This window comes from Hemiscyllium ocellatum, chromosome 47 (genome assembly GCF_020745735.1).
Source record: "Hemiscyllium ocellatum isolate sHemOce1 chromosome 47, sHemOce1.pat.X.cur, whole genome shotgun sequence".
Taxonomy (NCBI): Eukaryota; Metazoa; Chordata; class Chondrichthyes; order Orectolobiformes; family Hemiscylliidae; genus Hemiscyllium; species Hemiscyllium ocellatum.
The window spans coordinates 18,222,091-18,241,451 of record NC_083447.1 but is presented as its reverse complement, the minus strand read 5'-3'; the positions used below and the strand labels follow the sequence as shown (position 1 = coordinate 18,241,451).

Below are 19,361 nucleotides of genomic sequence, written 5' to 3'. Positions count from 1 at the left end.
ACAGTATGTGTATTCAGAAACATCAATAGGAGCTTCATTTTATGGGAACAGAAATCAGACAGTGTACAAATCAGGAAGTGGACTTGCTTCTTGTCTGTCCACTACCTGACAGCAGAAGTAAAACTGCCCTCCAGTTTAAAGACTGCTTTCAGTTTTACTGAACAAGCTGGAGTTTTTTTGAAAACCTTACCAGTTTGGTCTTTTTGGCTTCTGGCCCTTTCAGTTCAAGGCTCCCAGTCTCTGATGAAATGGCCACATCAGCACTAGGCACTGTTCGTTTCAGGCAGAAGGCAACTTTATATGGTTCGGCACTCTGCAGAATCTTCAGTACGTCTTCGTACTTGGCATTGTCAAAGAAGACTTTGGCACTGAGAAGTTGATCTCCTGAAAAGACACAAACCCCGCAAAGCAGGCGTCAGAGAAGAGGATGGGGGAAAAAGTGTCAGCTTTCTGCCACTGGCAAAGGAAGAAGGAATGGAACTTATCCAAGAGGGAAAGCAGGGGATAGAGAATAACGCATGCAGTAGGTAATGATTAATGGGTCGAGGGAACAGTGAATAAAGGGCACCTCAGAAATGGGAGCCATCCTAGTGGGGAAGGCGACAGTCTAGTGGTATTACCGTTGGATTATTAATCCAAAGACCCAGGACATGTTCTGGGGATCTGGGTTTGAATACAGTCATGGCAATAGTGGAATTTGAATTCAATAAAAATCCAGAATGAAGAGTCCTAATGACGACCATGAAGCCATTGTCGGGAAAAACCCATCTGGTTCACTCATGTACCTGAGGCAAGGAAACTCCTATCCTTACATGGTTTGACCTCCATGTGACTCCAGACCAAAAACAATGTGGTTGACTCTTGACTGCCCTCTGGGTAATTAGGGATGGGCAATAAATGCTGGCCTAGCCAACGACATCCACATCCAACGAATGAACGTTTTTTTAAAAAGGTAGCTGTGGTAGGGGAGGTTATAAAAACAGGTATAGATACTGTTCTCTGCAGCCAGCAGCAGGAGTCCCAGATGGCTTTGCCCAGGTTAAGAATATCTCGCAGAGCAGTGGGTGTACTGAAGAGCTCTGGAGGACAGGCATCCAGCAATCATTGTCCATGTTGATACCAACAACATTTGATAGGACTAGGAGGATATTTTGCTGAAAGACTTTGAACAAATAGAAGTTAAATTAGAAAGCAAAACTTCCAAGGTACCAATCTCTGGATTATTAACTGAGTCATAGGTAAACTGGCTGCTGTGTTGAGCTTAATAATGATATATTCAAACCAAACTATTACAGGTTAATTGGACATGACAATGAACAATTGAACGAAAGTGGAAAAGTGAAGATGGGCCTGATGCAAAACTAGCTTGGTTTGACCGGGGAGGGGGGAGTGCGGCGGCAACTGCCTGCCCTTGAGGGCCAGTAGGAACCATTCACTTGTGCAGTCTACATGGGCCACCTAGACTTGTTTTCCTGTCCTATTCGTGAGGAATGGTAAAGTACTGAAGGTTACGAAATGGGGATTCAGCACATAACCTTAGACTGAGAACAGTATTAATATCAGGGAGTTTCCCCATCAGATTGAGTTTACTGAGACCAGTGCCATGGGATCTGAGATTGGATGGTTGGCATTCACAGCTCTAAGTTCCCAAAGGCAGTGAGACTCATTGTGTGTATAAAGTAGTTTAAGTTAATAGATTCACTCATTAATTTTATGTATAAGGTAGATTAAGCTGATACATTTGCTACATATTGAAGTGCACGTGTCTTATTGTATCATTTTGATTAGACCTTGAAGAACCTGTTAGGTACTTTTAGCCTAACAATATGCTGGCACAGGTTAAATAAAGTCAAGGAGTTAAATATGTGGCTCAAAGATTGGTGTGTTGGAATGGCTTTCAGTTGATAGGGCACTGGCAGTAGAAGTGAGCTATTCTGTGGGATGGGTATCACTTGAACCATACTGGGACCAGTGTCCTGGTGAATTGAATAACTACTTTGAGGGGAGATGGGTTTGACAGAGGGGAAAAGTAGACTTGCAAAGCAAGATGAGATGGCAGCTTTATACAGCAACTATTTGGATAACGATACCCAGAGTGGAACAAGAAGGGGCAGAATGTATAAACATAGAAAAACAGCAGTAAGTAGAATCAAAAGGGGAAATAATGGTAAAAAGATAAAAATAATGTCTCTTTACTTGAACGTGTGAGGCATTGGAAGAAAATAAATGAATTAATTGGACCAAAAGACATTACATGATTTTATAGTTAATACAGAGACATAGTTACAAGGAGATCAAAGCTGGGAACTTAATTTTCAGGGGTATGTGACTTTTGAAAGGACAGGCAGGAAGGGTGGTGGTGGTGGGGGGGGGGCATTGTTAATACAGGAAGGAACAAGTACGATAACAGGAAATGATTTTGAATTGGAAGGTTCAGAACGGGCGGAGTTAAAAAAATGAGAAGAAAACACTAGTAGGAGAAATGCAGTTTTAACAGGAGAAAGTATAGTCATGGGAATAGACACAGTTCTCTGAGGCCAGGATCAAGAGTCCTGAAGGATGTGTTGTGCCTGGGGTCAGGATTTCTCATCTGGGCTACAAAGAAACTTGGATTGGGAGGGGGAATATCCAATTGACATGCCTCACATTGTTACCAACAATATTGGTAGAAAGAGAAAAGAAGTTCTGCTGAGGGAATGGACGCAGCTAGGGGCTAAGTAAAAAGCACAACTTCTGCTTCAATGACTTATGGGACACTGGGTAGAGGGTTTAATGAATAAATGGAAACTGGCTAAGTGGGACAGTGGGTAAAGGGGACAGTGGGTAAAGCACATAGTGATTAAAGGTAGCAGTGGGTAAAGGGAACAGTATGTAAAGCGCACAGTGATTAAAGGAAGCAGTGTGTAAAGGGGACAGTGGGTAAGGGAGCAGTGTGTAAAGGGGACAGTCAGTAATGGGTACAATTTGTAACAAATGCAGAAAGTTAAAGATTCAGAAAGCCAAAAGCCTCAGAAGGTGACAGAGAGGTGCAGAGAGCAGAAGGTCGAAGTGGGGCCTGGGCTTCTCACTAGTCACCCAGTGACATTAATACTCTGCCACCTTTGCCTGTGAAAGAAAGTGTGCCCTTTTTGTTTTCAGTGTACCACTCATGGACTGTGTGTGAAAATCAAGCTGCTGTCCATATGCCACCTGTGACAGTGGTGGGTCCCCGTCACCTCCTGGAAACATACAGCGGTGCGGGAGAATTCACCTGTAAAGGCCGTCAAACTGGGCACTCCAACAAGCCGAGAAAAATTATAGCCAAATGACCATCTTTCATAAAGTCAAAACCAACATTCATGAGGGACATGAGACTCCTGGAGCAGGTTTTCACTGTGGTGCCTGGAGGGTGAAGCTGGCAGTTCCAATCAATATCTCATTGTTGAAGGTGTTTGCCTTCATTGGTAATCATTGACAGTGTTTTCCGTCTTGGGCATTGATCTGTCATTGCTCAGACATCCAGTCCCTGAAAGTTGTGTTCAAACAAAAAGCATGGAATATTCCGTGATTAGGTCACTGTAATGTGGGCACGCTCCCAATGTACTGTCACATGTCCCAAACTTGTCTGCAATTCTACCCAGATCATTGCAGGCCATTTCCCACCATGAGGTCGATTCTCAGGCTGAAAGGTCTGGCTGTTGTTAGGAGGCCAGATCTCTGCCTGAGTGAAGGCTGGAAGGAAGCATCAAGCAGCTGTGATCCAGACAGCGAGGGTGGCAAATGGGAGCTGACAGGATATGTCGTCTTTGGAGACAGACTTGGTGGTGGTGGGGGGGGGGGGCGCGGAGTTGGCGAACATAGTTTAAAAATATGGGGTCTCTCATTTAAGACAGAGATATTTTCTCTCAGAGGGTCGAGTCTGTGCAGCACTCCCCAGACAGCGGAGGTGTAGATCATTGAATACTTTTAAGGCAGAAGTAGATTGATTCTTCACAAACGGGGATGGAGTGGGGGTGAGGTCAAAGGTCATCGAAGTTAGTGGCCAAATGGAAGCAACCCCCCCCCCCCAACAATCTTATTGAATGGTGGAACAGACTTTTGGGGCTGAATGGCTTCTTCCTGTTCCTAATTTATGCATTTGTAACCGGAAACTCCATTATCTTCTGTACAGGTTCAACCACTGAGCCTTCAATGCCCTGGTATGAAATGCAGCTTACCCTCCTTCAGATTGAGTGCTCTTGCAGCCCTTGAGTCCTTCAGCACCTCCTTGACAAAGATTCCTTCTTTGCCTCCACCAGACACACTGAATCCTGTTGCTCCAGCTTCAGCCGCAGTCTCCACAATTAATTCCACCATCTCGGACATCTTCAGTTCCTGGTAAGATCAAGGTGGGCATGGGTTAGCCATAGGCAAACACTAAAGCCCACACCACATTGCTGGGTGTACACAATTAGATGAACCACTGGACTGCCAAACTCTGTCTTACTCTCAGAAAACAAACTAAATCCCTGAAAATGCTTCAACAACTAAAGAGGCTCAAACCTATTTCACAGGATATGGGAATGTCAGGATTTGTTACCTATCCTTAACTGCCCTTGAATTGAGTGTCTTGTGGGCCATTTCAGGGGGCAGTTAAGAGTCAATCGCATCACTATGGGTGTGGAGTCACATGGAGTCCAGACCACGTAAGGACAGCAGATTTCCTTTGCTAAAGGATAGTAGTGAACTTGATGGGGTTTTAGAACATAGAACATAGAAAAGTACAGCACAGAACAGGCCCTTTGGCCCACGATGTTGTGCCAAGGTTTAATTCTAATGTAAAATACAATAACTTAACCTATGCACCCCTCAATTCACTGCTATCCATGTGTTGGTCCAGCTGTCGCTTAAATGTCTCTAATGACTCTGCTTCCATCACCACTGCTGGCAATGCATTCCATGCATTCACAACTCTCTGCGTAGAGAACCTACCTCTGACGTCTCCTTCCTTCTAATATCTCCAAACTATGACTCCTCTACCAGTCAATCCTGCCCTGGGGAAAAGTCTCTGGCTTTTGACTCTATCTATTCCACTCATTATTTTGTACACCTCGATCAGGTCTCCTGTCTTCCTCCTCCTCTCCAGAGAGAAAAGTCCGAGCTTATTCAACCTTTCTTCATAAGGCAAGTCCTCTAGTCCAGGCAGCATCCTGGTAAACCTTCTCTGCACCTTCTCCAAAGCCTCTGTATTTTTCCTATAGTAGGGCAACTGGAACTGGACACAATATTCCAAGTGTGGTCACACCAGGGACTTGTAGAGCTGTAGCAAAACCTCGCGGCTCTTAAACTCGATCCCCCGTTAATGAAAGCCAAAACACCATATGCTTTCTTAACAACCCTATCCACTTGGGTGGCAGCTTTGAGGGATCTATGTACTTGAATGTTCCTCCAAACTGACAAGAATCCTGTCTTTAATCTTATATTCAGTATTTGAGTTCGACCTTCCAAACTGCATCACTTTGCATTTAACCAGGTTTAACTCCATCTGTCATTTCTCAGCCCAGCTCTACATTCTGTCTATGTCGCCCTGCAGCCTGCAATAGCCCTGTATACTATCGATGGCACCTCCAACCTTTGTGTCATCTGCAAATTTACAAACCCCACCCCTCAACCTCCTAATCCAAGTCATTTATAAAAACTACAAAGAGCAGAGGCCCAAGAACAGAGCCCTGCGGGACCTCTGCCTTCTGTCAGCCAACCAATTTTGAATCCAGATAGCCAAATCTCCCTGTATTCCATAATCCTGACTTTATAAATGGGGAACCTTATCAAATGCCTTGCTGAAATCCATATACACCACATCCACTGCTCAACCTTCGTCAACCTGTCTTGTCACCTTCTCAAAGAACTCAATAAGATTTGTGAGGCATGACCTGCCCCTCACAAAGCCATGCTGACTGCCTTTAATCACATTATGCTTTGCCAAATAGTCATAATCCTATCCCTCAGAACTCTTTCCAAAACTTTGCTGACCACAGATGTAAGACTCACTGGTCTGTACTTGCCAGGGATTTCCCTGTTGCCCTTCTTGAAAAGAAGAACAACATTTGCCTTCTTCCAGTCCTCCGGTACGACTCCTTGGAGAGTGAGGAGACAAATATCTTCACCAGGGGCTTAGCAACCTCCTTTCTTGCTTCCCGGAGCAGCCTAGGATAAATCTGGTCTGGCCCTGGGGACTTAATGTTTTCCAAAATCTTAATGTTTTCCAAAATTTCCAGCACATCAACTTCATCAATCTTGATCTGGTCAAGCTTGTATCCCAGCTCCTCAAAGTTTTCATTCACAACAAGGCCCCTTTCTTTAATGAAAACAGAAGCAAATAACTCATTTAGGGTTTCCCCTATCTGCTCAGACTCCATGCACAACTTCCCTCTGCTATCCCTGATCGGCCCTACCTCCTCCCTGACCATTCTTTTATTCCTCACGTATGAGTAAAATACCTTTGGGTTCTCCCTAATCTTTCTTGCCAAACCTTTTCATGCCCCCTCCTGGCTCTCCTCAGTCCATTTCTGAGCTCCTTTCTAGCAAGCCTGTAATCCTCTAAAGCTGTGCTAGATCCTTGCTTCCTCTACCTTACGTAAGTTGCCTTCTACCTTTTGACAAGAAGCTTCTCTGTTCTCGTCATCTAAGGTTCCTTAATCCTACCCCTTCTTACCTGTCTCAGAGGAACAAATTGGTGCATCACTCACAACAACTGCTCCTTAAATAGTCTGCTGTACCCTTTCTGTGGAACAATTGCTCCCAGTCTGTACTTCGAGTAAAAAGTGAGGTCTGCAGATGCTGGAGATCAGAGCTGAAAATGTGTTGCTTTAACCAGCAACACATTTTCAGCCCAGTCTGTACTTCCCAACTCCTGTTTGATAGTGTCACAATTTCCTTTTCCCCAATTAAATATACTCCCTCGGTAACTGCTCCTTTCCCTCTCCAAAGCTATGGTAAATGTGAGGCAGTTGTGATCACTGTCACCAAAGTGTTCTCCCACCATGAGATCTGACATCTGTCCTGGTTCATTGCCGAGCACCAAATTCAAAATGGCCTCTCCCCTCGTCGGTCTGTCTACATACTGAGTAAGGAAACCCTCCTGAACACACCTTACAAAAACAGCTCCATCCAAACCATCTGCACTTAGGAGGTTCCAGTCAATATTGGGGAAAGTTGAAATCACCCTAACAACAACCCTGATACATTTGCATTTTTCCAGAATCTGCCCGCCTATGAGTTCTTCAATCTCTCTACTGCTATTAGGTGGTCTGTAGAAAACAACCAATGCAGTGGCTGTTCCCTTGCTGATCCTAACTTCCACCCTTACTGACTTAGTAGACAAATCTTACTCAACAACCTTCGTTTCTGTAGCTGTGATGCACTCTCTGATTAGCAATGCTATACCCGCTCCTCTTTTTCCACCTCCCTGTTCTTTTTAAACGTTCTAAACCCAGGGACATCTAGCAATCATTCCTGCCCCTGTGAAACCACGCCTCCGATATGGCCACAACATCGTAGCCCTAAGTACTGATCCATGCTCTAAGTTCGTCACTCTTATTTCTGACATTCCTTGCGTTAAAGCAGGCACACTTTAACCAATACCTTTGTTTCATTGCGTGAGAAACCTTCCCGATAGATTCACTACATCCTGTCACTGCCCCATCTGCAACTGTCCCCTTCTCAGATATGTGGCTCTGATTCCCACCCCCCCTGCCAAACTAGTTTAAACCCTCCCGAATCACACAAGCAAATCTCCCACCTAGGACATTTGTGCCCTTCCAGTTCAGGTGCAAACCATCCTTCATGTACAGGTCCCACCTTCCCCAGAAGGTATCCCAATGGTCTAGGTATCTGAAGCTCTCCCTCCTGCACCAGCCTTGCAGCCACGTGTTAAGCTGCATTCGCTGACTGTTCCTCACCTCATTATCTCATGGCACTGGTAGCAAACCTGAGATCACTACTCTACTCATCCTGCACTTCAGCTTCCAACCTAACTCTCTGTCGTCACTTTTCAGATCCTCAATCCCTTTCCTGGCTATATCACTGGTGCCAACATGTACCACGATTTCTGGTTGCTCACCCTCCCCCTTCAGAATCCTGTAAACCCGATCGGCAACATCCCGGGCCCTGGCATCGGGGAGGCAACATACCTTCCGTGAGTCCTGTTCCTGACCACAAAATCTCCTGTCAGTCTGTCTAACTATTGAGTCCCCATACCATTAGCGCTTTTCTATTCTCCTCCCTTTCTTTCTGAGCCACAGTGCCAGAGACCTGACAACTATGGCTTTCCCCTGGTAGGCTGTCCCCACCAGCAGTATCAAAAATGGTATACTTATTGCTGAGGGGAATGACCACAGGGGATCCCTGCTCTGACTGTTGGTTCCCTTTCCTCCCCCTGACTGTAATTCAGCTGTCTTTATCCTGTGTCTGGGGAGTGACCACTTCCCTGTACGTCCTCTCAATTTCCCCCTCAGCCTCCCAGATGATCTGTAGTTCATCCAGCTCCAGCTCCAGTTCCTTAACTCAGTTTTCGAGGAGCTGGAGTTGGGTGCACTTCCCGCAGATGTAGTTGGCAGAGACATGTCAATCAATGATAGTTGCACAGTCACTGGCTTCCAATTCCAGGTTTACTTGCTGAATTTAAGTTATACCAGGTGCCCCGGTGGGATTTGCCCCTGTGTCCATGAAGCATTAGCCTAGGCCCTGGATTGGCAATCCAGTGATATTACCACTATCCTACATCTCCCCCATAGAGGGATGGGGGCTATGGTTAACGCTAAGTGAATGAGTCTGGAAACATTTAAAAACAAAAGGAAACTAAGTTGTGGCATACACTCGATGCCATTATAATTAGGGTGGGTGGATAGTTGCCAAGGAGACACCATCAAGCTTCAGGTCAAATACACCAACCACACGTGAAGGTACTGCATCAAAACCTAACAGCACTATGGGAGGACATTCATCTCACTGTGCTTCTCCATCTGAGAGCAACTCCCACTGTGCAATTCGTTATCAGGAATGTTCAAATCTCAAGAAAAAGATTACAAAAAGAATTAATCAGATTAACGTGGCATGGTGACTCAATGGTTAGCACTGCTACCTTACAGGCCCAGGGACCCAGGTTTGATTCCATTCTCGGGCAGCTATCTGTGTGAAGTTTGCACAGTTTCCCTATGTCTGCGAGGCTTTCCTCCAGGTGCTCCAGTTTCCTTCTACTGTACAAAAATGTGCAGGTTAAGTGGACTGACCATGGGAAATTGCCCATAGTGTTCAGGGATGTACAAGCTAAGTGGATTAGCCATTGGAAATGCAGTTACTGGGATAGGGAGATATTTAGAGTGAGGAGATGCTGGGTGTGAGTTTTGCAGTGGTTAGGTGAGGTTGCTGAAGCCCAATAACAGATTTCTCTTCCAATTAAACTTATTTTCTTAAGGCACTGACACTGCTAAAAAAAGGCAAAAGCGTAGAATCTTCTCACCCCAAGTCTGAGTGGGTGTGTCCAGTCATCAGGGTAACAGAAACAGTCTGATAGCTGGCACCCAGGATAGCTGCGACATTCAACTAGCACCAGGAGTCTGACAGAAGAAAGATGGGATTGGACAGATTGTGCAGTCTACGTTACCTTGGTTACTCTGCCCTGGACCACAGGCTCCATGTATGCTTTAAGCTGAGGCGAGGTTGCTATGATTATCCCTCTTTAATTCATAGAAATGGCGTAATCCTCATGAAGTGCCTCCTTTTGAATCTGAAAAGCAGAAAATCTCCAGAACTCATTCTCCAGTCACAGACAAACTAACAAACACTTTCTCAACCATGACTAAAAATTATTGGTGAGTGGGTGGAGACGAGGAAACAGCAACAGGAGGTGACCATTCAGAACTCAAGCTGGCTCTATCATTCAATTAGCTGATTTGTACTTTAAATCACTTGCCTTGGTTCCATATTTCTCTCTATTCTCACCTGAAAAACATCTCTTAAAGCTTTGCCATTTTCAATTGATCCTGACCCAACCTCCACCCCAATCTCTCTCCAACCTCAAAATCTTTTACAAGTAGAAAGTTCTAGATTGTGTTGCCTGAAGTAATGCTTCCTGAGATTATCCAAGTAAGGCTTAGTTTTTATGTTATGCATTATGATGAAAAGGTAGATGGTAGGTAGATGGGTATGCATAGCTATGGAATATGGAATGATGATGGGATTGAGGACTTCAGATACACACTGGGAGCTGGCTTGATGATGTTGAGGAATATGGGAGAAAAGGATACCAAATAAAAAGAGAAAATGAAAATAAGCAGCACTAGGTAATGTCTGTGGAGAGAGAAACCAAGCTAACATTTTGAGTCTGGTATGACTCTATCTAAAAATGAAAGGGGTTGGAAAATGGCCAGTTGACAAAGGGGGAGGAGCAATGGGTGGAATAGATGCTGACGGTGCCCAGAGCAAAAGGCAAATGGAGTACTAACGGTAATAAAGGAGTGATCGTGATGAAAAATAGCTGTGAACAATTATCTTTGTTAAGAGCAAACCTACTCAAGCAAATGATGGGGAGTGTGGAGGGCTGAAATGTGATCAAAATGGAAGATAATTTAGATGTTCTGAAGTTGTTGAATGCAACATAAAGTCCTAAAGGTTGTGAAGTGCCTAAATGGAAGGTAAGGTGCTATTCCCCCAGCTTGTGTTGAGCTTTGCTGGATCTCTGCAGCAAGCCAAGGGCAGAAATGTTAGGGTCAGTTCTTACTTTGTTGGTGTGAAGAGAAATTCGGGCTTTTAATTTTTAGGAACAGTTGGGCAAATGGGGTTGAGGCATGCGAGAAAGAGGTAGTTTAGTGTATTTGAGTGATATTGCAAGTATGTGGGCAGGTGGGATTGAGGCGAATGATGAGAGTTGGGGTAATGGAGTAAATGGCCCAAAAAGGCTCTGCTGAAGCACATAAGATGCAAGTCTTAATTATAAGTTCCTGTCCTATTTTTGCAAATCACCAAAAAATTTGAGTGGGATTTCCTGATGCACTCTCTGAATATTTCTTTGCTTGGAATTCAACTCACATAACTAACAAACCTCACTGACAATTAAAATTGCAGTTTATTTCACAAGTGGCCTTCCAGACCTTTAATGATGGAATACAGACAGGTGAAGTGAGTTGACAAGGATTGAGCAAATAGATTGTAGTTTGGCAAATAGATTGTAAAATTGTCCATTTTGGTAGCAAGAATAAAAAAATGGTCATAGACTGCAGAACTCTGAAGGTCAAGGGACTGAATGGCAAACTCTGCTTCTAAGTCATACTTAATTATGTCAATATTCTACAGTAGGGTAGTGTCAACAGATTTCATTAGTTTCTAATTGTGCTATTTTCAAAGGGTTTGTGCGGAAAGGACATAGGAATGAAATCAAAAGGATGACAGGCGTGATGGACCAAATGACCCCTTCTTTTGTTGTAAAACTTAGGCCATAAATCTCATGAAATTCCAGTCTGTGAAAGGCTGCCCATCTCAATTTGGAGTGCCTGTACTCACGCTAATACCAGAGACACATATTCTGAGTCAGCATTCAGCCGAAAGCAGAGCCTGAAGATTGAAGATGCAAACTTTCTCTCCAGTTCCCAATAAGCACAGGGTTGTTAAAGGATAGTGCTAATAATCCAGGGACATGACTTCAATTCTCACCACAAGCGTGTGTCTATATATGTCTGTGTGCACCCTCATGAGAAGTGGGAGAATGTTCCCAAAATAAAGTAGTTGCACTTACCTACCTTTGGCCCACATCCCTCCAAAACTTTCCTACTCACGTACTTATCCAAATGTCAAAATAGAACTAGAAACAGCAAAGAAATGGTGAGGAATATTTACTGTGAAAAGATGCACTGATATTGATTTAACCCATACTCACACAGAATGTTCTAGAAATGGTGGAAGATTGACCATCCTCTGATAGTCACAGGAGATCTGTAAGTAAAACAACCATCACATTTAAAATTAATAAAACCAGTTGAAATGATTTAAACCAATTCTCAGGCCTCATAAGGTCACAGTACCAATTTATAGGGCAATTAGGGATGGGCAATACAAGCTGAGCCAGCCAGTGATGCCCACATCCCATGACAGAGCCTTGGTGAGGCCACATCTTGAGTACTGTGTGCAATTTTAGTCTCCTAGTCTGAGGAAGGGCATTCTTGCTATTGAGGAGTCCAGCAAAGTTCACCAGACTGAATCCCGGGATGGCAGGACTGACTGAGTCTGAGTTGACTGACTCTATGACTCTATGACTGAATTCAATGGAATTTAGAAGAATGAGGGGGGATCTCATAGAAACTTAGAAATTCCTGATGGGACTGAACTGGCTAGATGCGGGAAGAATGTTCCCAGTGATGGGGAAGTCCTCAACAAGGGGTCAGTGTCTAAGAATAAGGGGTAAGCCACCCAGGACTGAGATGAGGAAGAATTTCTTCACTCAGAGAGTTGTGAACCTGTGGAATTCTCTCCCACAGGAAGCTGTTGGGGCCAGTTCATTAGATAGATTCAAGAGGGAGCTGCATGTGGCCCTGTGGCTAAAGGATCAAGGGATATAGGGAGACGGTGGGAACTGAGATTGCATGATCAGCCATGATCGTATTGAATGGTGATACATGCTCAAAGAGCTAAATGGCCTACTCCTGCACTATGTTTTTTTCTATGAATGAAGTTAAGACACTCCACATGATCCATATATTCAGAGTATCAATATTCAGAGTAGGATCATTATGGTCAGAACTTCAGCATACAGGATCCATATGGTCAGTGCATCATTACATATATAATCAGAGCATCATTACAAAGGGTCCATATGGTCAGAGTATTAATATATAGGGTCCGTTTAGTTACAGTATTGTTCCACTGGCCCATAGTGTAACAGGGCACTTGTTGATTGGAATCAGCAAAGGGTGGGGAGGCTGGTGGAAGGTCAAATGGTGTTGAGAGAGAAAAACTCCGCAGCCAGGGGATGTAAGAAGTATTTGTGGTGGTAGAAGTAGCTTGGCTGTTTGTGGGTAGCCAATGAATATGCTGGGTCTGTGACCTGCTAATCAGCGGGGTTACGAAAAATGAGGTGGTCTTAATTAAACATCACAGATCCTGAAGGGTGTTAGACACTGGGAGGATGTTTCCTGTTGCTGGGGAGACTGGAACTCAGGGTCACAAGTTAAGAATGTAAGGCCTCTCTTTTGAACCAGAGATGAGGAGAATTTTATTTCTCTTTAGAGGGTTGTTCACCTGTGGAATTCTTGCCCTGAAAGCAGTGGAGGTTTGATTATTGAATTTATTCAAAGCTGAATAGAGAAAATTTTAGTTGATAAGGGAGTTAAGAGATAGGGAGCAAACAGGAGAGTTAAGGACACAATCAGATTCTTAGGTCATTCCCACATTACTACAGTCATACACTGCAGAATCATGACAGCTCCGAATGAGGCTATTTGCTTTGTCTAGTATCTGATGGCCCTCAGTAGAACAATCCAGACAGCGCCATTTGCTGCCTTCATCCCATAGCCCTGCCTTTCCTTATACTGCCTGTCCAATTTCCTTTTGAAATTGATAACAGTCTCCACTCACAGCACCTTGGTAGGCTGGAAGTTTCAGGTCATTACCATCTACTGTGCAAAACATCTCACACACCTCATAACTCTTTTTCGAAATCTAATATTTGTGCCCCCAAATCCTTGGACCAGCAACATCTTTCGTTTGTCTACCTTATTTAATCCTGTCATAATCCTGTACACCATCATCAAACCTAAGTTCCCTAATTCCTGGAGTTATTTCAAGAAGCTCTCTGCACCTTCTCAAAGATGAGGCAACCAGAGCTGGATGCAATACTCCAGTTGTAACTCAGTCAGAACTTGGTGAAGTTTCAACTCCTCTGTTTTTGTATTTGCTACATATATTTATGAAGTCTAAGATCCCATTGAAATCGGACAGTCAGATATAAAATGGCACAATATCCAGCCTAGCAAATGGTGCAATTTCCAGCCTAGCATGCTGACATTACAGCCTGCCACTGGTATAACTTGCAGTGGAAACAAGGACACACGAACCTGGTACCAAATATTCAGAGATCGTTGGGTTCTTATCATTGGCCTTGTCACAATCTGATTGCAGAATGGGTACGACTTTATTTACAAATACTGCTGAATCAGGCTCACCACTTCCATGATATCACAGACTTGGATTTGATTTGATTTATTGTTGTCACATGTACTGAGATACAGTAAAAGTGTGTGTGCTCTACAGTCAGATCATACTATACAAAGTGCATCAAGTAGCAGGACAGAATGCAGAATATAGTGTTACAGCCACAGAGAAAATGCAGAGAAAGAGATCACCATTAACATTTGAGACATCCATTCAAAAGTCTGATAACAGCAGGGAAGAAGCTGTTCTTGAGTCTGTTTGTACATGTTTTCAAACTTTGATATCTTCAGCCTGATGGAAGAGGGTGGAAGAGAGGATAACTGGGATGGGAGGGGTCTTTGATTATGTAGGTTGTTTTCCTGAGGTAGCAGGAAGTATAGATGGAGTCAATGGATGGAAACTTAATTTGTGTGATGGATTGGGCTGTGTTCACAACTCTCTGTTGTTTCTTGCTGTCTTGGGAAGAGTAATTATCATACCTGTACAGGACCAGTTCCTGTCTGTTGAGAAAGGAAGGATTTCCACATTGTCAAAACCCAATTCCCTACTCCACCCAACACTCCACTGGGAGTCTTTCTCATTACTTCTATTGCTGGTTCATCCTTAACATACTTGTAATCAAAACAAAAATTATTTTTGATATTTGGCCAACACAGTTCTTGGGATGAAGTACCGACCAGGCTGTGACAGTCCATCTTCATTCACCAGGTCCATGTGTTCCATTGCAATCAAAGCCCTGATGGCAAACTGTTTTACTTCTCTATATTAATGTGGTCACAAGATGAGGTTGCCATTCTTTATTTAGCCAGAACCTTGAGTAATTTTAAACAGTACTTGGAATTTACAGGTATTCCTGATGAAGGGCTTTTGCCCGAAACGTCGATTTTACTGCTCCTCGGATGCTGCCTGAACTGCTGTGCTCTTCCAGCACCACTAATCCAGAATCTGCCAGCATCTGCAGTCATTGTTTTTATCTTGGAATTTACAGTGTTGTTAGGGAGGGTGCTCCAGAATTTTCCCAGCAACATTGAAAGAATGGCAATACACTTCCAAGTCAGGATGGTGAGTGGCTCAGAGGGGAACTTGCAGGTGGTGTGTTCCTATGTATCTGCTGCCCTTGTCCTTCTAGATGGTAGAGGCTGCAGGTTTAGTACATGATGTCCAAGGAATATTATTGAGTTACAGGAGTTCATCTTGTAGATAGTACACACTGCTACTACCGTGCATCACTGGTGAAGAGATTGAATGTTGGAACTGGTGGATTAGTTGGTGATGAAATCGCAGCTTTGTCATGGTGCTGAACTTCTTGAATGTTGTTTGAACCACATTCATCAAGATAAATGGGAGTATTCCATCATATGTCTGATGCATGTCTTATAGGATAGGGACAGACTTTGGGGAATTAGGAGATCACATTCTCACTGCAGAATTCCCAGGAACTTACCATCTCTTGTAGCCATGGCAGCTGTCCTGGAACAACTTGGCCAGGGGTATGGGGATATTTATGGAGCTTAATTGTCCATTGACACTCATGACTGTGTTCTTGAGATTGCAGGTTGTGGTTGAATACATATTCTGTTGTGCCTGATAGCCCACAATTTCTCAAACATGTCAAGTTTTGAGCTGCTCTGAATGTCTCCCATTAGCATAGTGGTGGGACTATGTGGAGGGCATCTTTAGTGCAAACATGGGACTTTGTCTCCACAAAGACTGTGTGATGGTTACTCACACCGACCTTCTTCTGGAGATGTACCTGCAACAGGTAGGTTGGGACAACTTCAGCGGAGATGGTGTGTGTTAAAATCACTGGGCAAATAATCCACTGGTCCACATCCAACCTAGGTCATGGATATCATTGGAGATAAGGGGGCAGTTGTCTGGATAGTTGGTTCGCATTAACACAGGGTTTGATTCTGCCATCCGATGGGGGTGAATTTGGGATCAGCCTCCTTGCCCTACCCATGATGGAGGTCATTACACTGTGTGGGCCAGACCTTCCATCAGGTAGTGAACTCGAAAAGAAGAAGACTGAGGTGTGGAGAAAGTGAAGGATTTAATAATTAGAATTTCATCATAAAGTGCAGTATAGGAAGAGCCCATTGTGCCTATATCAGCTCTTTGAAAGAACCATCCATTTCCCTTCATTCCCCCAGCCTTTCCTTCAGGATTCCTATATCTCCCTCTCCTTTAAGCATTTCCTCACTTGGAAGTTATGACTGAATCTGCATTTATTGTCCTTCCAGGCAGCACATTCCACATCACAACAATTCTTAGAGGGATTAACTTTCCCCTTGCCGTCCCTCTGGTTCCTTTGCCAACCTGTGAAACCCAATTACTGCCCCTTCAGCCAGGGGGAATAGTTCCTCACCAGTTACCATAAGAAAACACCTTGTGATTAGAAAGAGAAACATTTCACTCAGGCTTCACCATTTACTTGTAAACAAACAGGTTCCAATCATTGTTTCCAAATGCAATGTGCTGGACAGGATCCTGTTCTCCATTGTAGGGTTGGCCAAGTCACTATGGGAACTCAACATTCTGTCAGCGCATTCAAAACCATCAAATAAAGAGTATGAATGTAAGAACAAAGAACAGAAGCAGGCCATTTGGCCCTTTGATTCTTGCATCCCATTCACTAAGGTTATGGCTCATATGATTTTAACCTCAATTTCACATTCCTGTATAGCCTTGATAATCTTTCATCCCCTTGGTAATTAAGAATCTACCAACTTCTGTCTGCACCCACTGCCTTTTGAGAAAGTGAATTCCAAAGACTCTCAATCCTTGCCAATTGAATACAAAGTTGGGTTTTATGGAAGTAGAGAGAGGACAGCAGTGGAAGTGTTTTTCAGACCAGAGCCCTGTGACCAGTGGAGTTTCACAGGAATTGCCGGTGGATCCACTTTTGTTTGGCACTTGTATAAACGATTTGAATGAGAATATAAAAGGCATGGTAGTAAGTTTGCAAATGACACCAAAACTGGTGGAGAAGTGAAGAGGGTTACTTAAGATTACAAAGAGATCTTTATTAATTGGGTCAAGGGGCTGAGGAGTGGCAGATAGTGTTTAATTTGGATAAATTTGAGGTATTGCATTTTAGTAAAATGAACAAGGACAGGGCCTACCTAATTGATGGTTGGGGTCTGGGTAGTGTTGTAGAATAGAGACACTAAGGGGTTCAGGTACATAATGCTTTGAAATTTACGTCACAGGTAGATAGGTGTTTAAGAAGGTTAGAGACAATAGAAACTGCAGATGCTGGAATCCAAGGTAGGTGAGCTGGAAGCTGGAAGAACACAGCAAGCCAGGCAGCAACAGGAGGTGTAGAAGTAAACGTTTTGGGTGTAACCCTTCTTCAAGACTGGGGATGTGTGGAAAGAGAGCTGCAGATAAAGGACGTGGGAAGGAAGGGTGCTGAAGTGGGGATTGGTGAAGGCATGTAGATGGTATGACCTGGTTGGTTGATGGGAGGAATGGATCCAGTTGGTGGCTAGAAGGAAGAGTCAATGAGAGGAATAGAAGGGGGTGGAGGGGCTGGGAAGGGATTTAGGTGATGGGAAGGGAGGCTATTTGAAATTGGAGAACTCAATGTTGAGTCCTCTAGGCTGCAGGCTGCCCAGGCGGAAGATGAGGCATTGGTCTTTCAATTTGCAGTCTGATTCATTGCGGCAATGGAGGAGGCCAAAGATGGTCATGTTGGAAAGGGAGTGGGAAGGGGAATTAAAATGGGCAATGACTGGGAAGTCAGGTTAGCCCCTCCAGGCTCGCCTGAGATGCTCAGCGAAATGTGTCCTGAGTTTATGTTTGGCCTCCTCGATATAGAGAAGACCACATCAGGAGCACCTGATGCAGTAAGGTAGGCTGGAGGAGAGGCAGGAGAACCTCTATTCACCTGGATGGACATGAGGGGGGTGATGTGCTAGCAGGTTTTTCATCTTTTCCAGTTCCTCAGTTCATTGGTTATAGAAGTTGGGACATAATGTTAGTGTTTTACAGGACATTGGTGAGGCCCCTTATGGAATACTGTGTGCAGTTCTGGTCAGCCTATCATCGGAAGGATATTATTAAACTGGAGAGGGTCCAGAAAATATTTATCAGGATTTTGCTCGGAATGAGTTATAACAATAGACTGGAAAGGCTGGGACTTTTTTCACTGAAGCTTAGGAGGTTAAGGGGTGACCTTATTGAGATTTATTAAATCATGAAGGGCACAGATAAGGTGAATGACAAGGGTCTTCTCCCTCGGATGGGGAGTTCAAAACTCAGGGGCATAATTTCAAGGTGAGAGGAGCAAGATTTAAAAAGGACATGAAGGGCAATTTATTTCACACTGAGATTGGTTTGTGTGTGGAATGAACTGCCAGAGAAAGTGGTGGATACAGGTACAGTTATAAAGATATTTGGATAAGTTGATGAATAGGAAAGGTATGGAGGGATATGAGTCAAATGCAGACAGACTGGTTTAATTTGGGAACATGGTTGGCATGGACTGGGTGGACAGAAGGGTTTGTTTCCGTGTTGTGTGACTCTATGACTTTGAGAGAAAAAGTTGTTTTTGCATCTCTGTTTTAAAGGCAAGAAGGAAACACATTCTTTATCTGATCTGGCAAAATGTTTGATTCTTAAATTGCCGTCTGAAATGGTCCTAGCAAAGCCCCACTCAGATTGAGAGCAATTGGGGTTGAGCAATAAATTTTGATGTTTCCATCAAGAAATGAAAATATAACAACCAGTGTCCTCTCGTGTCTGTCCTCTGGGATCCTCAAACCAGTTCTTTCCCTCTGAATTGCATTTATTATTTTCTAATGTTGCATTCTCTCTAGTCTCTACATAAACAATAGCACAGCGAGGGTGAATCAAACACTCCTCACATTCCACCATGCCAACGTCAGCAGCTTCCAATCCATCCCACCAATTCCCAGAGTGGCTGAGTTGCCCTGAGAGAATTCTGTGCCTGAATGAGTAACAAGAACAGATTTACTTCCTTATAAATCCCTTGCTATTTAAAACTTTCGCTTCAACAGAAAGGTTCGAACACAAAGCAGCAATTCACTGGAGCAAACTCTGCTGCCCACTCAGAAATATTTGGTATTTTTTGAGTGTGTTGGATTGTGCACTGAGAGCAGCCCACAGTCCAGGGCTGAGCTGCAGACCAGCACAGAGCCCAGGAGTTCTTCATTTTCTTCACTATGGGGTCTTGA

General features: G+C 43.9%; 1 protein-coding gene across 2 annotated transcripts in view; it reads right to left on the bottom strand.

Moving 5' to 3' along the window:
• Positions 1 to 19,361, bottom strand: part of LOC132836781 (neuroblast differentiation-associated protein AHNAK-like) — a 138,957-nt gene that overhangs the window by 11,842 nt on the left and 107,754 nt on the right. For both annotated transcript variants that reach the window (XM_060856243.1, XM_060856244.1), the window contains 4 exons: positions 11,891 to 11,946; positions 9,623 to 9,745; positions 4,197 to 4,353; positions 191 to 384 (listed from right to left, as the gene is read on the bottom strand). In XM_060856243.1, the coding sequence (XP_060712226.1) occupies positions 191 to 384; positions 4,197 to 4,353; positions 9,623 to 9,655 (384 nt within the window). In that variant the 5' untranslated portion in view covers positions 9,656 to 9,745; positions 11,891 to 11,946. The remainder of the gene's footprint in view (positions 1 to 190; positions 385 to 4,196; positions 4,354 to 9,622; positions 9,746 to 11,890; positions 11,947 to 19,361) is intronic.